This window comes from Megalobrama amblycephala, linkage group LG12, assembly GCF_018812025.1.
Source record: "Megalobrama amblycephala isolate DHTTF-2021 linkage group LG12, ASM1881202v1, whole genome shotgun sequence".
In the NCBI taxonomy this organism is placed as follows: Eukaryota; Metazoa; Chordata; class Actinopteri; order Cypriniformes; family Xenocyprididae; genus Megalobrama; species Megalobrama amblycephala.
The window spans coordinates 919,391-941,916 of record NC_063055.1 but is presented as its reverse complement, the minus strand read 5'-3'; the positions used below and the strand labels follow the sequence as shown (position 1 = coordinate 941,916).

The 22,526-nt window shown below is 36.9% G+C and overlaps 2 protein-coding genes across 3 annotated transcripts in view; one reads left to right on the top strand and one right to left on the bottom strand.

The window, feature by feature from the left end:
- The window catches only part of fbxl17 (F-box and leucine-rich repeat protein 17), a 262,981-nt gene extending 246,940 nt beyond the window's left edge, over nucleotides 1–16,041 (bottom strand). For both annotated transcript variants that reach the window (XM_048211226.1, XM_048211227.1), the window contains exons 1-5: nucleotides 15,886–16,041; nucleotides 12,902–13,653; nucleotides 11,471–11,593; nucleotides 10,664–10,921; nucleotides 7,686–7,817 (exon numbers count right to left, since the gene is read on the bottom strand). In XM_048211226.1, coding sequence (XP_048067183.1) covers nucleotides 7,686–7,817; nucleotides 10,664–10,921; nucleotides 11,471–11,593; nucleotides 12,902–13,633 — 1,245 coding nt within the window. In that variant the 5' untranslated portion in view covers nucleotides 13,634–13,653; nucleotides 15,886–16,041. The remainder of the gene's footprint in view (nucleotides 1–7,685; nucleotides 7,818–10,663; nucleotides 10,922–11,470; nucleotides 11,594–12,901; nucleotides 13,654–15,885) is intronic.
- Nucleotides 16,042–17,600: 1,559 nt separating this feature from the next.
- On the top strand, nucleotides 17,601–21,294 carry prxl2c (peroxiredoxin like 2C). The gene is made up of 6 exons (XM_048211321.1): nucleotides 17,601–18,136; nucleotides 18,478–18,546; nucleotides 18,686–18,739; nucleotides 20,189–20,294; nucleotides 20,709–20,843; nucleotides 20,919–21,294. The coding sequence occupies exons 1-6, from the start codon at nucleotides 17,954–17,956 to the stop codon at nucleotides 21,044–21,046; spliced, it is 675 nt and encodes a 224-aa protein (XP_048067278.1). The 5' UTR covers nucleotides 17,601–17,953; the 3' UTR covers nucleotides 21,047–21,294.
- The last annotated feature ends 1,232 nt before the right edge of the window (nucleotides 21,295–22,526 follow it).

The following is a 22,526-nucleotide window of genomic DNA, read 5'->3' as shown; positions in this document are numbered from 1 at the left end:
CTGCTTAATTGCTTTTAGTTCTCGGGCTACTTGGCCATAAAATGTGGGGGCAAGAGCACAGGATACTCCGTAAATCTGAATGTAGGTGAAAATTGGATTTCTCCGCACGACCCCTGAGGCCAGATACGGCTCTAATCGCAGCCGGGTCATTAAAAGCGCAGGCCATCTGCATAGGAACTAATTGTAAGAAACCCAACGCAAATACAGATTAAAAGAGGATATACAATTCAAAACATTTGACATGTTTCTGGAATCTGAGTGTAATTTCTTAAAGAGACAGTTCACCTAACAATGAAACTTTTTTCCCTGAAGTTTGACGCTCAAACCGTGATTTGAGGCCGTTGCATACACTGGCCTGTTGGGTCATTTTGTTGGGTTATTTTTCCCATGTTTGGGTAGTTTTTGTAACCCAGCTGTTGGGTTAGAGACTGGTCAATCTCACTGACACTTGAAACAGTACATCCCTCCCCAGTGTTGCCAAGTCCACGGTTTTCCCGCAGAATTGTGCTGCTTCAACACTGTTGCCGCGGGTTTCATGTCCGCGAGTTAAAGCAACCCCAAATAACATGATATTTAGCCCCTGGAATGCAAATTTTACCAGGGGATCCCCACCAAAAATGCACATTTTAACCCCCAGAAATTATTTGGCTAGTTTTGGGCTAGTTGTGTAGTAATTGGGCGGGTTTTGTTGTGAAAACCTGTATTCACCTGTATGTGAACTTAATATGTTTCCTAAATCTCTGCAAACATATTATGGTACACGCTAAAAATGCTGAGTTAAAAACAACCATAGTTGGGTTGAAAATGGACAAACCCAGAGGCTGGGTTGTTTTAACCCAGCGATTGGGTTGTTTAAATCCTGCAAATGGGTTATTTTAACCCAGCGATTGGGTTGTTTAAATCCTGCAAATGGGTTATTTTAACCCAGCGATTGGGTTGTTTAAATCCTGCAAATGGGTTATTTTAACCCAGCGATTGGGTTGTTTAAACCCTGCAAATGGGTTATTTTAACCCAGCGATTGGGTTGTTTAAATCCTGCAAATGGGTTATTTTAACCCAGCGATTGGGTTGTTTAAATCCTGCAAATGGGTTATTTTAACCCAGCGATTGGGTTGTTTAAATCCTGCAAATGGGTTATTTTAACCCAGCGATTGGGTTGTTTAAACCCTGCAAATGGGTTATTTTAACCCAGCGATTGGGTTGTTTAAATCCTGCAAATGGGTTATTTTAACCCAGTGATTGGGTTGTTTAAACCCTGCAAATGGGTTGTTTTAACCCTACAATTGGGCCGTTTTAACCCTGCGATTGGGTTATTTAACTCTGCGATTGGGCTGTTTTAACCCAGCGAATGGGCTGTTTTAACCCTGCGATTGGGCTGTTTTAACCCTGCAAATGGGCTGTTTTAACCTTGTGATTGGGTTGTTTAACCCTGCGATTGGGCTGTTTTAACCCTGTGATTGGGCTGTTTTAACCCTGAGATTGGGTTGTTTAACTCTGCGATTGGATTGTTTTAACCCATGTGAAAACCTGGCAACCCTGATCCTCCCCCACCCACCCTCCGACGCAACAACCCAGCTGGTGGGCAGTGTTGCCAAGTCCATAGTTTTCCCACAGAATTAGGCAACTTTAACACTGTTGCCACGGGTTGAAGCGACCCCAAATAACATGATATTTAACCCCTGGAATCAGTGTTGCCAAGTCTACGGTTTTCCCACAAAACTGGGCTAATATAACACTGTTGCCATGGGTTGTTTTTCATGTCTGTGGGTTATAGCGACCTCAAATTACATGATATTTAGTCGCGGAATGCAAATTTTACCAGGGGACCCACCCTTAAACGCAATTGGGTTAATTTTGAGTAGCAATAGGGCAGGTTTTGTTGTGAATACCTGGCAACCCTGCCCCTCCCTCACCTACTCTCTGACGCAAAAACCCAGCGGTGGCTTAGTCAGTGTTGCCAAGTCTGCGGTTTTTCCGTGGAATTGGGCTACTTGACCACTGTTGCCGTGGGTTATAGCGACCCCAAATAACATGATATTTATTGCCAAAAACGTGGATTTTGGCCCCTGGAATGCGATTGGGCTAGTTTTGAGTAGTAATTGGGCGGGTTTTGTTGTGAAAACCTGGCAACCCTGCCCCTCCCCCAACCACACCCTCCAACGCAAAAACACAGTTTTTCTTAGTTTACTACAACAACCTAGCTGTTGGACAGTGTTGCCAAATGGGCTTCTTTTAAGTTGCCGCGGGTGAAATTTTTTTCCGCGGGTTGATTTCCACCCCCATACGTACAATTTTGCCACTCCAACACCCCTAAAACACCCCCAGACGTACAAATTCAGTGGAGAATTCGGCCGCCTGATGGAGAAAAATCACATTTTTGGGCTACTTTTGTTGCACAGACCTGGCAATCCTGCCTGGAATGCGAATTTTACCAGGGGAACCCCACCAAAAAGTGGATTTTACACTCCCCCCCCAGAACAATATTCTTACCAGGGGACCCCCCCTGAAACGTGATTGGGCTAGTTTTGAGTAGCAATTGGGCGGGTTTTGTTGTGAAAATCTGGCAACCTTGACCCTCCACCACCCGCCCTCCGACGCAACAACCCAACTGTTGGCCAGTGTTGCCAAGTCTGTGGTTTTCCCGCAGAATTGGGCTACTTTTATGTTGCCGCGGGTGAATTTTTTTTTCCACGGGTTGATTTCCACCCCCATGCGTACAATTTTGCCACTCCAACACCCTCAAAACACCCCCAGACGTTTGGCCGCCCGATGGAGAAAATTGCATTGGGCTATTTTTGGGCTAAGCACACACTTGGCAACCCTGCCTGTAATGCGAATTTTACCAGGGGAATCCCACTAAAAAGTGGATTTTACCCTCATAGAACTCAATTTTTACCGGTGAACCCCCCTGAAATGTGATTGGGCTAGTTTTGATTAGCAGTTGGGTGGGTTTTGTTGTGAAAACCTGGCAACCCAGCTGTTAGGTTACACAGAGAGCAGATCTCAACGCCTCCGAATTGGTGCTTTACTTCAGTAAAATAAAGGTTTGTATACATTTTATTTAATCTATAAAGTCTTTACAAAGTCTTTACATTCTCTTCTGCACTTAACTCAAATACACATGTATGCGTTGTTTTAACTCGTCTATATTTTTGTGCATTCCTGATGTTCTTGCTTATTAATAAATGTTCACCTTCTGATTATTACTGTTGCCTGTGTTGTTACTCAAGTAATTCTGTCTGTGATTTTAATTTTCAGCATATTTTGATTATATTTTAAGTCAGCAATACAGTCATTTTTAATCAATAGTTGAGTTCAGTAAATCATTTAGCCAGTTGGGTAAAAAATGTTGACATCTAAAGATTTTGACATCTTTAAAACAAGACACACTTGCTTGAGAAGCAGATTTGTGTGTGTTAAGATGTGCCTTAAAACCGTTTTATTATAAGACTGTCTATGATTAATTGTCAGCATAAATCAATCAAACTTAGGTTTTTGCTTAAGAAAGATGCAAATACAGATTAAAAGAGGATAGAAACAATTAAAAACGTGTTTCTGGGAACGTACAAAACAAAATATAAAGATCCCGGCCTGAATATGATCTGGGTTTGAAACGACATGAGTGCGTGAGTAAATAAAGACCATCTTAAACATTTCCAGAAGAGTCCGATATTTAAAGAAAGAGGCCAAGGAAAAGACAGAGACCGCACAGAAACGACTTCCAGCTTTTTAATTATTCAATTATCTGTGCGAGGAGGAGCAGAGCACCGGGACGAACAGGCCCATCTGCGGATCAGCCCTATTCATCATTGATTGGGAGAGACAGACGCGGGATCATTTTACTCCATTAGCGGGCCGAGGGGAGGAGGACGGGACCAGGGGCCTTCATTGTAAATGAGTTGCACAATTGTGCGATCTGTCACCGAAAACATTTGAGCCGTCACGAGAGAGAGGATTCAGATGTCACGGGTAGACGGAACGGTGCCTCGCTTCCGTCTCAATAGGCGATATCTCGCTCTCGACGGGAAGGGAAGAACATGGTTATTGTTTCAGAGGCACTGGGAACGCTATAGTGAGGAAACATCACTACCGATGATGCAAATGAAGACTCATGCATGCATAATAGTTGCATTAAAATCGCACTCCAGCAGCTTTATAGATGTTTGATTAAAGGTGCAGTATGTGATATTAACAGCTAGTGGTGGAAATAAGTACTGCAGTCCAAATTCAAAACATTGGAGTGTGTTGTTTCACCGCCCCGGGTTGCCAGATTGACGACACACAACAGGAACGAGCGCAACTGACAATGGAAACCTGCGATCTCTGACATTGTTCCTCTGCTGGCTTTAAATCGCTGAGCTTTCCACCAACTGGCAACCCGGGGTGACGAAATACTATTGGGTAATTTGGAAGTGGGCGAGATCACAGAGACACAAACAGAATTTCAAAGTAGAATAACTGCTATTGTTTTTCGGAGAAACAAGTATGTGAACTTAGCATGTTCTCTAAATCTCTGCAAACATATTATGGTACACTAAAAAACAACCCAAGTTGGGTTGAAAATGGACAAACCCAGCGGTTGGGATGTTTTAACCCTGAAAATGGGTTGTTTTAACCCTGCGAATGGGTTGTTTTAACCCAGCAAAAGGGTTGTTTTAGCCCAGCGATTGGGATGTTTCAACCCTGAAAATGGGTTGTTTTAACCCTGCGAATGGGTGGTTTTAACCCTGCGATTGGGTTGTTTTAACCCTGCGATTGGGTTGTTTCAACCCTGAAAATGGGTTGTTTTAACCCTGCGAATGGGTGGTTTTAACCCTGCGATTGGGTGGTTTTAACCCTGCGATTGGGTTGTTTTAACCCTGCGATTGGGTTGTTTCAACCCTGAAAATGGGTTGTTTTAACCCTGCGAATGGGTGGTTTTAACCCTGCGATTGGGTTGTTTTAACCCTGCGAATGGGTGGTTTTAACCCTGCGATTGAGATGTTTTAACCCTGAAAAAGGGTTGTTTTAGCCCAGCGATTGGGATGTTTCAACCCTGAAAATGGGTTGTTTTAACCCTGCGAATGGGTGGTTTTAACCCTGCGATTGGGTTGTTTTAACCCTGCGATTGGGTTGTTTTAACCCTGCAATTGAGATGTTTTAACCCTGAAAATGGGTTGTTTTAACCCTGCGATTGGGTTGTTTTAACCCTGCAATTGGGATGTTTTAACCCTGAAAATGGGTTGTTTTAGCCCAGTGATTGGGATGTTTTAACCCAGCGATTGGGTTGTTTTAACCCAGCGATTGGGTTGTTTTAACCCTGTGAAAGGGTTGTTTTAGCCCAGCGATTGGGATGTTTTAACCCTGCGAATGGGTTGTTTTAACCCAGCGATTGGGTTGTTTTAACCCAGCGATTGGGTTGTTTTAACCCTGTGAAAGGGTTGTTTTAGCCCAGCGATTGGGATGTTTTAACCCTGCGAATGGGTTGTTTTGGGTTAAATGTTTGACCCAACCTGCTGGGTAGTTTTATTTAACTCAACTATTATTTAAAAATTACTGTATTTCTTGCTTAAAATGAACCCAAAATATAGGTTGAACATTAACATATATTAATATGTTTAATAAATGAATATTTATTAATAAGTTTAATAAATAATAAACGTTAAACTAATTAAATTGCTTCACCTTTTGATTATTATTGTTTCCTCTAGTAATTATATGTCTGATTTTTACTCTCCAACCTATTTTAGGTTCATTTTAAGCAAGAAATACAGTAATTTTTAAACAATAGTTGAGTTAAATAAAACTACCCAGCAGGTTGAGCAAGAATTTAACCCAATCGCTAGTCATTGGGTTGTTGTTTTTTTAACCCAGCATTTTTTAGTGTATTTTTAAGCTTTAGTACAATCAAAAAGAAATCACACACAGCACCTTTAAAATTCTGTTTAAATAAAAATTTAAGTTTAAAAAGTAGATAATCAGAGTAAGAAAATACTATTTCAGTCGTTCTACTTAAAAAAAATTAATGTTCAATTCAATGTGTTACTTGACGTTTCTTTGTAATTTGTGAAATTTAGCATTTTTGTTCTGTGAAAATGTTTTCAAAAAAGAAATGAAAAGTAACACACTGAATTAAACATGAAATTCTGAAATAGTATTGTTTTGTAAAACATACTCCAACAAACTTTCCTTTCATTTACAACTTCGAAAAATAACTATAGTTTTTAAACAATTTCAACAAAACATCTATAAAACTACTGGAATGGGATTAATATTATGCACGTGAAAATTGCTTAAAAATCCTACACTAAACAGTTTTTCAGGCTATATGAAGTATATTAACCTGGATTTAGAGAAAACTTTAACTCATCATAAGATCTCTAAATCTCTCACTTAAAAGAGCCATTACACACACAGTCACATGTCTTCCGATAAGACAAAGACACAAAGAGAAACATGAAATCACAACAACTCTATTCACTTTCTTATTTCATGTTCAAGAACGTTATTCTAAAGAAAAACAATGTTTGCCTTCATAATCTCTCATCTAAACATGGTAACTTGCTCCGACTATAAAATGAATTTCCTTTTCGCCTGATGTCATCTAGGCCTAATAATGAATGTTAACAAGAATTAGACAAATAATTAAACTAACATCAAGGTCAAGCTCCATCCTGAAATATAATGGCCAGTTTTAACAATTCAAACAAATACTAATGGAAAAAGTCATTCTTTCCTTACAGTGTTAGAGATACTGTATTATTTTGAGTAAAGTGGCTCATAAAACCCTTCTGCTCATCTGACTGTGAAGTAAAGATAAAAATAATCTCCAAAAGTTTGTTAGAAAGCACTTAAACACACTCAAAACACACGGTCATCTCTCATGAGAGGTGCAACACTGACACCCAGTGGCTGCAGACAGACATTCACTCAGCAAGACCTGCTGTGAACTTGTTTTGCAGCAAATATAATTCAACATCTATAAAACAAGATACACATGTTACGACTTGCAATAATTTGCAGGTTTATGCATAAAACAAGAAAAACAAAAACAAGAAAATTTCGCTTCAAGCAAACTGATGTTGCTTTAAGTGTGTTTAAATAATTTCACAGCAAAACAAGACTGTATCGAGCTGTTTACTACATTAAGAAAATCATTTTTACAGATTTGTTGAACATGATGAATATAATCAAGGCAGACTGAACGATCACAAGTCCCTGAGATTGATGGGATAATAACAGCCCTCGTTCACACACAGTGAATGCTGTCGTTTGATTCAGACAGCTCCATCAATACAGAAATACTGCTGAAACGAACGCAAAACGACAAGAGAACAACTGAGAGAGAGAGAGACCTCCTCCCTCTTGCAGCATCTCTTCTCTGATGATGAGGGCGGGGCAACCTGTCACTCACATGAGATCCACCAATAGAAAACCACAACCATCCAATCAAAGCCCCGCCCTACATTTGTTCTTGTTTGCAAAGCATTTCACTCGGATGTACGACACAATAGGGAAGAAAAGACCAGCACAACTTCCATTTCATGCGATTTTAAAGCGCCACCACTAAAAGGGTACAAAATACAAGAACAATCTACATGAAGCCGCTAGTCAACTTCAATAACCAACCACCCATCCTGAGCGATCACTAATGCACAGCATGAGTCCGGCGCTCTGAACACGTCATGTGGGTCGATGGCACGTACCAGTTTGTTTTCCTGCATGTAGATTCTCTGTAGTTTGTTGCATCCCTGCGCCAGCGCCACCAGCCCGTCGTCACTGATGCTGTAGCACTGACCGAAGTGCACGTCCTTCAGCTCTTTGCAGTGTTCGCCCAACTGCACAAACACACAAACCCATTCAGTTCAGCCTTCAAATGTTCGATGCAGCAATACGACCGTATACAGCAGGAATTCACAAACGTCTTTGAGCTAAAATATCCCACTGAGAAGTTAAATATCAATAATTTCACAACACATTCATGGTCACATGACATGCATGTAGACTAAATATTTCATATTTTTTATGATGCTTTATTTTAAATATTGGTTTTATTTTATATATATATATATATATATATATATATATATATATATATATATATATATATATATATATATATATATATATATATATATATATATATATATATATATATATATACAGTACAGTCCAAAAGTTTGGAACCACTAAGATTTTTAATGTTTTTAAAAGAAGTTTCGTCTGCTCACCAAGGCTACATTTATTTAATTAAAAATACAGTAAAAACAGTAATATTGTGAAATATTATTACAATTTAAAATAACTATTAAATATATTTGACAAAGTAATTTATTCCTGTGATCAAAGCTGAATTTTCAGCATCATTCCTCCAGTCTTCAGTGTCACATGATCCTTCAGAAATCATTCTAATATGCTGATTTGCTGCTCAAGAAACATTTATGATTATTTTCAATGTTGAAAACAGTTGTGTACTTTTTTTTTCAGGATTCCTTGATGAATAGAAAGTTCAAAAGAACAGCATTTATCTGAAATACAAAGCTTCTGTAGCATTATACACTACCGTTCAAAAGTTTGGGGTCAGTAAGAATTTTTATTTTTATTTTTTTGAAAAGAAATTAAAGAAATGAATACTTTTATTCAGCAAGGATGCATTAAATCAATCAAAAGTGGCAGTAAAGACATTTATAATGTTACAAAAGATTAGATTTCAGATAAACACTGTTCTTTTGAACTTTCTATTCATCAAATAATCCTGAAAAAAAATATTGTACACAAATATTTTGTACAATTGTACACATTAAATGTTTCTTGAGCAGCAGATCAGCATATTAGAATGATTTCTGAAGGATCATGTGACACTGAAGACTGGAGTAACGATGCTGAAAATTCAGCTTTGATAACAGGAATAAATTACTTTGTCAAATATATTTAAATAGTGCACAGTTATTTTAAATTGTAATAATATTTCACAATATTACTGTTTTTTACTGTATTTTTAATTAAATAAATGTAGCCTTGGTGAGCAGACGAAACTTCTTTTAAAAACATTAAAAATCTTAGTGGTTCCAAACTTTTGGACTGTACTGTGTGTATATATATATATATATATATATATATATATATATATATATATATATATATATATATATTTTGTTTTTTTATGTTTTTGAAAGAAGTTTCGTCTGCTCATTAAGGCTGCATTTATTTCATAATAAATACAGAAAAAACAATAATATTGTGAAATATTATCACAATTTAAAATTATGGTTTTCTATTTTCATTTACTTTAAAATATAATTTATTTCGCTGAATTTTCAGCATCATTTCTCCAGTCTTCAGTGTCACATGATCATTCTGATATGATGATTTATTACCAATTTTGCAAAGTTGTGCTGCTTAATATTATTTTATAATCTGTGATACTTTTTTCAGGATTCATTGATGAATAAAAGGTTATATATAGAACAGCATATATTCAAAATATAATCTTTTCTAACAATATAAATCTTTACTATCACTTTTTATCAATTTAACACATCCGTGCTGAATAAAAGTATTAATGTCTTTCAAAAAAAAGAAAGAAACAAAAATTACTGACCCCAAATTTTGAACGGCAGTGTATATTGTTACAAAAGATTTTTATTTTAAATAAATGCTGTTATTTTTTAACTTATTATTCAAATAATCATGAAAAAGTATCACAGGTTATAAAATAATATTAAGCAGCAAAACTGTTTCCAACATTGATAATAAATCATCATATTAGAATGATTTCTGAAGGATCATGTGACACTGAAGACTGGAGTAATGATGCTGAAAATTCAGCTTTGATCACAGAAATAAATTATACTTTAAAGTATATTAAAATAGAAAACCATTATTTCAAATTGTAATAATATTTCACAGTATTATTGTTTTTTCTGTATTTATTATGAAATAAATGCAGCCTTAATGAGCAGAAGAGACTTCGTTCAAAAACATAAAAAATAGTAATGTTTCCACACTTTTGACTGGTATTATATATAATTATTTTTATTTATTTATTTATTTTATTTTTTACTGATACCATGATATGAAATTACTAAATTACTCATATCATATTTGTTCATAGCTGTTTCTGCTATAATAAACTCTTAAAAATTAAGGTTCTAAAAGGGGGGTTTCGTAGCGATGCAATAGAAGAACCATTTTGGATCCTAAAAGATCCACATTTTGAAAATCTAAAGAACCGTTTTCCACTATAAAGAACATATAAAAGTTCCATTGATGCTGAAGGTTCTTCATGGAACCATCAATGCCACTAAAGAACCATTATTTTTAAGAGTGATAACTGTTTTCATTCAAAGTTGTGTACCTGTGCAAAAAATTGGAATATCGCATAAACATTTGCAAATAAAGCAGCGTTTTTCATCCCATGTGTTCAAGAGAACAAAATCGTCACTTGCTGGAAAATTCTGTAAATGTGTTTCCATCGTAGTTTATGCATGTTTATGCATTATTCTCCTCAATTTAATGCATATGTTTCTTATGCACATCATTTTCATCCAGCATTTTTTATGCAATATCCCAAATTTGTCATTCAAATATGTGGATAGAAACATAGCTAATGACTCATAAGCGCACATAACTATCACATGCATCCAACAAGTGACCTAAAAACCCTACATGACGTGCAGCTCACCAGTTTAAGAGCGTGGTCAGTGAGTTTGTCCTGGTTTCCGACGTGAACTTTCTGCAGAAGCGGGCAGTGGACGGCCACGGTGCACAGAGACACATCGCTCAGCTGCTTACAGCGGTACGCCGTGTATTTGATCAGGCCGGGACAGTTGGACGCCAGAGAACAAACGCCGTGATCCTGAACGTTCCGGCAGTCGGAAATGTTGATCTCAGTGACGTTCTGTCTCCTGGATGCTATCTTCACCAGGAGATCGTCTTTAACCTGTGAACACACATTAGATTCATACTTTTTTAGTTTTCATGTTTATTTCAATTAAAAAAAACATGGGCAAAATGTTGTGATTATACATCAATATAGCTATAAAATAGTAATAATAATAAAAAAATAAACAGTGCAATATATAATAATAATTATAATATGTAATATAAAATAATAAACAATAGTAATATTTCTTATTTTGTTTTTATTGAGCAATTTATCAATTTTAAATAATAATAATAATAATAAAAATTATAAATTCCTAAAAACTATTTTTAATTTAATAATAATTAATATATAAATTAGAAATAATGCTATTGTTAAATAAAACCCTGTAAAATAAAATTAAAAAAATAGCGTATTTAAGAAAAATATAATTATTTTATTTTACAAATGTCTTAATTTCTTCATTTACAAACATTAAAACATTTAAAAATGAACACTTAAAGCTTCTCTTCTGTTGATAAGCGCATCTCAATTCAAGTATAATAGTTATAATATGCACACAAATAGTTCTATAGTAATAGACATAAACAGAAAATATCCACGAACCTGCTGGAGGCCACTGAGATCAATCTGTTTCCAGAACTGGAAGTCTAAGCAGAGGTCGCGCCAGTACTTACACACCAGAGACGCGCCCAGACATCTCTCCTTCACCGAGAGGTGAGAGAACACCTGAGGACAGATTTCACACGGGGTTAATCGGTTCATCTGAGTGAATCAAGATCATACTGAAACTAAAGTGTCATATTGATTAAACAATATTCACTCGGAGGATTTCAGCCGCAGGTTTGATGTGAAGCTCTAGTTACTGCATTTGTACCATAAACAATTTTAGTATTCAACATTTTTTGCATTTCAAGTTATGTTTAGATATGCAAATGAGGGATTATATAATTAAATATAAACTAATTTGCATGCATTTCCAGAACAGAAATATGAACATTGGATGATTCAGGTTTAAATGTCTTGTTTGATTTTGTCGACATATTAAAAGGTGTTTGGATTTCTCTTGCTATCACTGCATAAATCAGAAAATACTGTCAATAGACATTAAAAACTCAATTTTCACCATGTGTTTTAGGAGTAAAATGTTGTATAAATCAGGTGAATAATATGTGAACAAATATAGATATGAATAAAACTGTAAAGTTTGGTGTGTGTGAAGCTGCTGACTCAAACTCACCACCTTTAATGATTGAAGTGCAATAAAATAAAGACTTAAAAGTGTATTTTGGATGTTTGTTTTTTTTTCCACTGGTCTGAAAGAAGGCATGTTAAAGGGTTAGTTCACCCAAAAATGAAAATTATGCCTTGATTTACTCACCCTCAAGCCATCCCAGGTGTATATGACTTTCTTCTATCAGAAAAACACAATTTGAGTAAATATCCTGGTGCTTCCAAAATTTATAATGGGAGTTAATGGGGGCCGAGATTTTGAAGCCCAAAAAAGCGCATTCATCCATCATAAAAATAATCCATACGGCTCCAGAGGGTTAATAAAGGCCTTCTGAAGCAAAGCGATGGGTTTTTGAAAGAAAAATATCCATATTTAAAACTTTATTAACTATAATCACTGGCTTCCGGTAACAGCCAGAACTCGACTTGCATACGGCCGTTACCAAAAGCCAGTGATTATAGTTTATTAACTTATAAATTATGGATATTTTTCTCACAAAAACCCATCGCTTCGCTTCAGAAGGCCTTTATTAACCCTCTGGAGCCGTATGGATTATTTTTATGATGGATGAATGCGCTTTTTTGGGCTTCAAAATCTCGGCCCCCATTCACTCCCATTATAAAGAATATTTTTAAATATAACTCTGATTGTGTTTGTCTGAAAAAAGATAGTCATATACACCTAAGATGGCTTGAGGGTGAGTAAATCATGGGATGACTTTTATTTTTGGGTGAACTATCCCTTTAAGGAAGCAAAATAGAGCTCAAAACTGAGCAGTGCATGAAAAACATCAGCTCACACACCTTGAGCAGTATGGATGAGGGCAGCTGGTTAATGTGGGACGTGTCTGTATTTTCAGCGCTCTTTCCCTCCTCTGATCCCTCATTTTGGGACAGTTGGCAGCAGCAGGAGGAGGAGGAGGAAGAGGCCGCTGCGCCGCCCGCGTCTGCATGCCACGCCACGCCGGAGCCGTCCTCCTCCGAAGGGGAGGAAGAAGAGGAGGACGGGCAGAGCGAAGGCAGGAGGCACTGGCTCTCCGGAGCGGCGCCGTCTCCTCGCTCTTCTCCGTTCTCCATGGCCTCCTGGAAGGCACAGCGCGGCTGCTTGCGGGGCGTACACCGCTGCAGCTCAGCACACTTGCGCTTGCACACCATTTCCGAATAGTCCGCGGCCGGGACGACGGCGCAGAAGAGCGCCGGGGGCCCGATCAGCTTGGCCGGCACGGCGGACAGCAGACTTCGACCCTGGCCTTCCCAAATGGCCAGCTCTCCCGGAGAGAGGAGGAACTTGGCGCACTCCTCAGGCGAGTTCAAGGAAACGTAGCGCTCGGCGAGTTTGGACGCAGCCGCCGCTGCCGCCACCGCACAGCTGCTCTCGAAGGGCCAGTCGTCCTCGATGCTCCCGCTAGTGCCGTGGACGATGAAGCACAGCATGCAGGGCCCCTGAAGGAAGCAGTTCCTCCTCCTCTTCTTCTTGCGCAGCTTCCGTGTTTTCTTCTTCAGGCTGTAACCATTTCTTGAGAAAAGATGGCCCATATAGATGATTCACGTTGACTCTGGGGAATTCAAGAGCGACATAAAAATTTACTTTAGTTAGTGCTTAATGTTGCTGTTTGATCATAAACAACATCTGCAAAGTTACAACGCTCAAAGTTCAATGCAAAGGAGATATTTTCTTTTACAGAAATCGCTTTTTAAACGGCTGGTAGGGACTACAATGAGCTTCTTCCTGGATTAGTGACATCACAAACCCTAAAATTTACATAAACCCCGCCCCTGAGAACACATAACAATGTAAGGCTGAACACAATCCTCATTTTGGCTGCGTGAGATTCTCCAGCTTTGTTGTTGTTGAGCTGTTAAAGCTCCGCGCTCTTCTGGAAAGCAGAGCTCATTTGCATTTAAAGGGACACACACAAAAACGGCGTGTTTTTGCTCACATCCAAATAGGGGCAAATTTGACAAGCTATAATAAATGATCTGTGGGGGATTTTGAGCTGAAACGTCACAGACGCATTAACACGTCCCCTTTAAGAGAAGATCAGACTGTATACAATGCAAAAACATTGAACTTATCTTTTAGATATGCTTTACAGCAGAATTTAATTTGCCTTCATATTTGATGAAGTTTGCATTATCGAATCTGTTGTTTGCTGTGCCTGTAAATAAAAACTAAAGCACCATATAAATAAAACTCGACTTGAGTTATAAAAATGTCAACTTCGGAATCAATCAACCAATGGAGTGAGTTTGGGGCGTGGCTATGTGTTTGAGCGACCAATGACAGGCAGGAGGCGTGTTTGGGAAACATGTTTGACAACAGTCATTATTTTTGCAGCTCAGTTTGATGACAGCAGCAGTGTTGCCAAGTCCACGGTTTTCCCGCATAATTGGGCTACTTTAACGCCGTTACCGCGGGTTGTTTTCCATTTTCAGCGACCCTAAATAACATGATATTTAGTCCCTGGAATGCACATTTTACCAGGGTAACCCACCAAAAACGTTGATTTTAACCCCTAGGACCCCCTTGAAACGCGATTGAGCTAGTTTTGAGTAGCAATTGACCCTTCGCCGGGAGTTTGATTGACAAGCGAGCTAACCAATCAGATCGCCGAATCCACCATTTTGTCCGACAAATCAGTCAGGAGTTGGAAGATTAACCTCGGTGGACTTAAACTTGAAAAATGGTGTGTATTGACGTCTTTCCGCATTTGAAACAACATTCCTTCTGATGTTCATTCATGTTTATTTGATGCTATAAATGAACTAGTAGGAAGAGATGATCAGTTCACGAGTCGCTTGAGCTGAGGCGCTATGGCGATCCGTCACGACACATTAAAGAGCCACAAAACAGTTTTTATTGTTCGAATTTCTTTTAAAAAAATACAGTTTGAAAGCTGGGAGTTTGTTTAATATCATAAGTAACCTGCTTTGTCTTGTCTGTCGACATGTCATCAGTGTCCTTTTTGCTCCGCGATGTATTTTTCACTGAGTGTCACGTGACAGCGCCACGACTTGTCAGACAAAGCAACAGTAACTAAGGGGGGCGGGTCTTTGCGAAGGGTCAATTGGGCGGGTTTTGTTGTGAAAACCTGGCAACCCTGGACAACAGTGGCATAAAAACGACAGATCTGAGGAAGCTTTCAATGCTGCTTCCAATCTAGATAAGTGATGCTTCCTTAATCTGATAAATAAGCACTAAAATAAGCTACAAAGACATATCAAAGTCATATTTATGTTACTTCAGGTGTCTCAAAACCCAGTCAATCTGACATAACACAAAAATCCTTCACATGATAAACACATTTTCTTACAGAAACAAGTAAACACACACACAAGTCAATGAACTACTTTGCAGACACATGAGGAAGAGGAAGATCAATACTTTATGAGTGTCAATCTACTATTATACCAAGGTAATGGCATTTAAACAAATGTAAATACCATGAACATGGTAATCCATCATCCGTACTATGGTATATATCACTGTCATCTATACCATAACCATGGTACCCCCACAGTATGGATAATGAGTATATAGAACAGCAGGGTAGGTTATATTTTTCATATATCAGGTATAATGTGTGAGTAAAGCTGTTATCTCTCAGCAGGGACCATATAAACATTCACAAACACTGAATGTCACTGTTTACACACGGTTGTGTGAGCTGCTGACCGCTGTTGTTGTGTTTCATTGAGTGATAGTGGCGGACGACGCCATTAAACTCCCTCATGAGAGAATAACCAAGACTGAATAACCGCCATAATAAAACCCGCCAAATCCTCACCAGCTCACGCGGCCCTCAGCACCTCCTTCCCGCGCTCTCATAATCCGCGCGACACAGAAACAGAAGCGAACGCGCCGCTGTGTCAACCTGCTGCTGGACTGTTTCAAAACACTTCCGGATTTCAAATAACAGAGGAAATCCCGCCCACAGCTCGAGGTGAGAGCCGGTGTTCATTCGCCAGATCATCTGTCTGTCTGGAGCGGGCGGCCAATCAATCCTCCGCGCTTTAAAGGGAACTCGATTAATACAAATTTAACACTTGTAAACACGCTTGAGGCGAATATGCGCACACGATGTAAATATCTGCACTGGAACAGGACGGATTCTAGGTCATGTTAATTTGTTAATAACATCTGCGGATTCTGAAAGCAACATTAGCAAACTTTCACAAACTAGTTTTTATTAATCTTCTACCCATGAAAGCCCATTTTCGCCACATATGAAAAAAAATCATAATTATGATATTTAAAAAATCGGAATTATGACATAAAAAGTTGGAATTATGACATACTAAATCGAAATTATAACCTAAAAAGCCATTTATGAGATAAAAAAAGCCAAACGATGACATAAAAAGGCATGTTATGACCAGGTTATGACGTAATAATCTCGACTGTTTGTTATCATTTTTATTTTTAAAGTCATAAAAAGTCATATTAACTTTTTATGTCATGAACTTTTAAATCTCATGATTTCAATTTAGTGTCGTAATTTCATTTTTATGTCATAATTTCAATTTAGTATGTCATAATTTCGACTTTTTCACCCAAAATGTCATTTATGAGATAAAAAGTCAAAATTATGACATAAAAAGTAATGCTATGACATGTAATAATTTCAGCTGTCGTATTTTCGACTTTTTGATTGACTTTTTAATCTCGATTTTGTGTCATAATTATGACTTTTAAAGTCATAATTTCGACTTTTCAGAGACTTTTCATACTTTTATGTCATGATTTAGTGCCATAATTTCGATTTTTAAATCATAATTTCAATTTAATGTCAATTTCGACTTTTTGTCTCATTTATGACTTTTAAAGTCAAAATTTTGACTTTTCAGCTCTTTTTATGTTTTAGTAAAGCATGGGTTTTTTTTCGTATGTGGTATAAATGGGCTTTCATACTATACAAATAATCCACACCTCATCACGTGACTGCAAAAACACACGCTTTCCTGTGCGTTTTCTGCATTTGTGTGACGTCACTCACACATAAAGATGAAATTTTATCATTAGGCGACTTTGTTTACAGTGTCCAGGAATAATAATAATGATGATGATGATTCCCAATAATGTTATGACATAAAAAGTCGTAATTACGACATACTAAATCGATATTATGAACTAAAAAAGGCATTTATGAGATAAAAAGTTGAAATTATCACATAAAAAGTTAATTAATTATCACATATGTCATGTAATGATTTCGACTGTTTATGTCATAATTTTTACTTTTCAAGACACGATTCCGACTGTCATATTTTCGACTTTAATGTCATTTTGACTTTTAAATCTCAGGATTTCGATTTAACGTCATAATTTCAATTTAGCATGTCATAATTTCGACTTTTCAACTCATTTTTATGTTTTATTAAAGCATGATTTTTTTTAATGTGGCGTAAATTAACTTTCACACTGTACAAATAATCCACACCTTGTCACGTGACTGCAAAACGCGCGTTTTTCCTTAACGGTTTTAACGAGTCGGTTCGGATGATTCATTCCAGTGAACCACGATACAGTTCTTTTAAGACGTCACTCACACATAAAGCTGAAATTTTATCATTTTATCAATAATGATGATGATTCCCAATAGTGTTGCCAATTCAAATTCAACTAACCTACATAATGATCTTCAATCAGTGAATCGGATGGACTGAATCAACTAAAAGAATCAACTTTGGTTCGCGAATCTCGCTTTACCATTCCGCTATAATAGTAGTAATGGAAATAATGGATCATAATTAATGCATGTAGGCGGATTGACTTTATTTGTTCATGATCCAGCAGGAATGGGCGTGTCGGAGCAAACTTCCTAAAATAACTCGTCTGGAAAGCGTCTGTTGCAAATGGCTCCCGTTCTCCCGGTCACTCGACAGATCGCTCGCGCGGGTCATCAGGAGAGCAGACGAGATCCACACGATCTCTGCATCTCTGATGTCTGCGACTGCTTGATTTCTGATCGACACGGTGTTTGTAAAACCTTCAACAGTTTGTTTCAACACGACAGAGCAATAATCATTTTCGTGAGGGTAAGAAATCCTGTTCCATCTTGAGTGTTTATGTTGGACGTGTGCAAATGTCATTCAGCAGGTTATTATCTTTATATTATGTGATGTAATGTGTTATTTTACTTTATGTGATCATAGATTCTCAAGTTTGTGATCATGCATCATGATTTTACTTGAAGAGATTCTTTAATATGTAATACCAACTTTTTATTTATTTTTTCATTTGTTTGGGTTTTATAATGTTGGTTTATTTGGTGTTAGATATGCTTTTCTTGTCAATATTTGCACATAATACCTTAAAAAATAATAGAAGGCATATAATATCACAGATATGAACATTGCGCTTCTCAAATATTTTGCAGAACTTCTTATGTTATGCATGCAAAGAATATGTGGAGGATTTGGGCAAAATACCTCGTCATATGCTGCAGGTGAGGAAAATTCTTTCACTTTATTATCCAGCATTTCTTTATTTGTTTGTATCCATTATGTGTCAGTAATAATCATATAAAATTGCTGAATATGTGGAAAAAGGAACAATGAATCTTTTCTGTCCTTCAACAAATGCAGGAATCGAATGTCAGATTGATAGTGATTGGACAGTCATCATGTTCTCATATTGAGGTAAGATGGTTGTTCATTAATGTTCAGCTGAAAATATGAAATATTTAGACTAAAGAAGGGAAAAAATGTTGTTGTTGAAAATATTTACCAGTTTGAAAAAAATATATATATGAGTGTCAGGTCGTTATTTGAGCAACTGCATGAATCTGGATTGGGATTACTAGTAAAAACAAGGCTGGATTTGGACAAAATGTTGTTTTGTGACATGCATTTGAATCAGTTTGCCATTTTTCATTTTGTCCCGGAATTCATTTTCTTTTAATTTTTGAAAAATTGAGTGTTCATCATATAGTGATCCAAGACCTTGAAATTGGCCTAAACACAAAACAATTAGACTGGATTCAAGGAGCTTTTGTGGTTGTGATATTAATAGTAACCAATCCTTCCCTCATGAGTCAATTTGACCCCCATAAGGAATTAATGGGGGAAAAAATGGGGATTTTTTTTTTTTTTTTTCATTTGTCAAAAAAACAATACAAAGATTTTTGTAGATTTTTCTTCAAATAAAAATCCATCAGTCACAATGCAAACCACACACAGATATGAAGTTGTGGTTAGATTTTAACATGTACAATGCAGAAAAACCCTAAAATTATGCCAAAAGATGATTTTGTAATGTCTAAATATGTTCTTGAACGCATAAAGAACCAAATTGGTTTCAAATGGGACTCAGTGGAACAGTTCATTTGCTCCATATAGAGCAGTGTTGCCAAGTCTGTGGTTTTCCCGTGAAATTGTGCTACTTAAACACTGTTGCTGTTGGTTGTTTTTCATGTCTGTGGGTTGAAGTGACCTCAAATAACATGATATTTAGCCTCTGAAATGCGAATTTTACCAGGGGAACCCACCAAAAACGCGTATTTTACCCTCGGAATGCGATTGGGCTAGTTTTGAGTAGCAAATGAGAGGGTTTTGTTGTGAAAACCTGGCAACCCTGGTATAGAATTATAAGGCCATCTAGTGGCAATGGTCATGAAATGTCATGTTATATTATTTTTTTCCACAAGAGGTCGGCAGAGACAACAAATGCATGGGATATGATGAAGTTTTTAACAGTTTTTTGCATGCACTGCAGTTATTTTGTATTTAAGCGAAAGAATGTGCTTATTTATATTAAAAGTATTGATAAAATCTAGTCATAGTAAATAAAAATAACAAACAATCTCCCAAAAAAAATGCATTAAAAAAAAGGAAAAAAATATTATCAAAATGAAATGATATAAGCTTTCTGAACAAAAAAAAAAAAATGAATAAGTATAATTTTTTTGAGCTTTGGGTCAAAAGGTATACTATGTAACTTTTGACCCTCTAGCAGTTAAAAAAAACAAAACTGTATGCATTTTGCAGAAGACAATTGTTTTGGTTGTGCTTCAGCTCTGCGTGACTGTGTGGATGAATATCATTATACCTCAAAACTGTCCATTATCCTGTAATCTTTTTATGTTGTAGGCTTTCTGCTCTCTGACAGGCTATACTCATGAAATATATGTTGATCCAGAGAGACAAATTTACAGAAAACTTGGAATGAGAAGAGGAGAGACATACATGGAGACACGTAAGATCAACTGAAGCTTGATTTTAGAACAGGAATGGGATTTCAGTAACATGTTTTTATACATAACATGCCAAAAACAGAAGCTTTTTTTCTTCATGTAATGAACATTTTGTACATTTCTCCTGTTTTCTACCAGATGAACATGAAAAAGAATGATTGGTTTGACTGAATGTGCATTTAATTGAATCCGTAGCTATGTTTCCATCTACCTATTTTTATGCACATTTTGGCATATCGCATAAAAATCGCTGACGGAAATGCCAAGATGCGCATAAATTCTAAAAACGTGCATACACAAACTACGATGGATGCACCTCAGGTGACTTTTGCCGAGGCTTATGTGTTTTATTTGATTTTTCACATATGTTAAATTTGCAGCTTTGAATGGAAACAACTATTTTCATCTGTACACAGCTTCCAGCAGTCCACATGTGAAGTCCAGCCTGCTCGTTGGCAGTCTGAAGAGTATGTGGCGTGCCATGACCAGCCCTGCTTTTGACTTCCAAGGAGATCTGTTGCAGCAAGGTGGAGCTCTTATTGTAGGCCCAGGTGACGAGTTTTCTAAATAAAGTGCTGTTATTTCTATCTTGACCGAGTCTAAACAATTTGTGTTGTATTTCACAGGTCCAGAGGTTCATTTTGCCCATTTTGACATGAATCGGTTAGATCACATGCCAATCAACTGGCTGCTTCAGATAGCAGGTCTTCAAACACTGGACTTCAGTGATTCCCACAAAATCATTCATATCTAAAATATTGACGTTATGCCATGATGGAACTGCTCTGTATGCTTGTAGCTGTTACACTGCAACGCTGGTCTTTATTTATTGTGAACTATAATAGCTCAATATCGTTATATATATAAAAAAATGTTTTTATATTATATTTATGTTGTATAGGAGCAATCCATTCCACAGCTGCATGGGGAGTCTTGATTTTATCTCTGTCCTAAATTATAATTTGTTTTATATTATGTCTTGAATTTCAATAAAAAAATAAGTTTTATTAAAACAGTGTTTACAAAGTGCTTTACAGAAGAGAAATTTACAGGGGAAAAAAAACATACATACACAAAGTGAAGCAGCCCACATACACTGTCTGCCTCTGATGGCTTCCAGCATCGTTTCACCCCTACTGGAATGTCTGCTGCAGAGACCCTGGTGTCTTTTCTCTCACATCTGAGTGCACATCCTCCTCATCACTCCCCTTTTCTCTCAATCTCTTCCACCAGTCAGGCCTTACCAAACACACATAATACTACATTTCGGGGTACCTCTATCTATATGCATGTATGTCTCTCTGTATGTATGAATGTACAGTATGTATGCATTAATGTATGTATGTATGTTTGTATATATGCATTCATGAATGTATGTATGTATGCACGTATGTATTTATGCATGTAGGTATGTATGTATGCACGTATGTTTGTATGCATGTATTTATGTATGCACGTATGTATTTATGTATGCATGTATGTGTATGTATGCATTAATGTATTTATATTTGCATGTAGGTATGCATGCATGTATTTATGTATGTTTGTATGTATGTATGCATGTATGTTTGTATGCATATATTTATGTATGCACATATGTATGCCTGTATGTACAGAATGTATGTATGCATGTATGTGTAGGTATGCATGCATGTATTTATGCATGTATGTATGCATGCGTATGTGTATGCACGTATGTTTGTTTGCATGTATTTATGTATGCACATATGTATGCATGTATGTACAGTACGTATACATTAATGTATGTATGCACGTATGTATTTATGCATGTAGCTATGTGTGCACATATGTATGTGTGCATGTATGTACAGAACATATGTATGCACGTATGTATGTATTTATGTATGTATGCATGTATGTGTATGTATGCATTAATGTATATGCATGTAGGTATGCATGCATGTACAGAATGTATGTATGCATGTATTTATGTATGCATTAATGTATGTATGCATGTAGGTATGCATGTAGCTATGTATGCACATATGTATGTATGCATGTATGTACAGAACATATGTATGCACGTATGTATGTATTTATGTATGTATGCATGTATGTGTATGTATGCATTAATGTATATGCATGTAGGTATGCATGCATGTACAGAATGTATGTATGCATGTATTTATGTATGCATTAATGTATGTATGCATGTAGGTATGCATGCATGTTTGTATGCACATATGTATATCTGTATGCACGTATGTATTTAT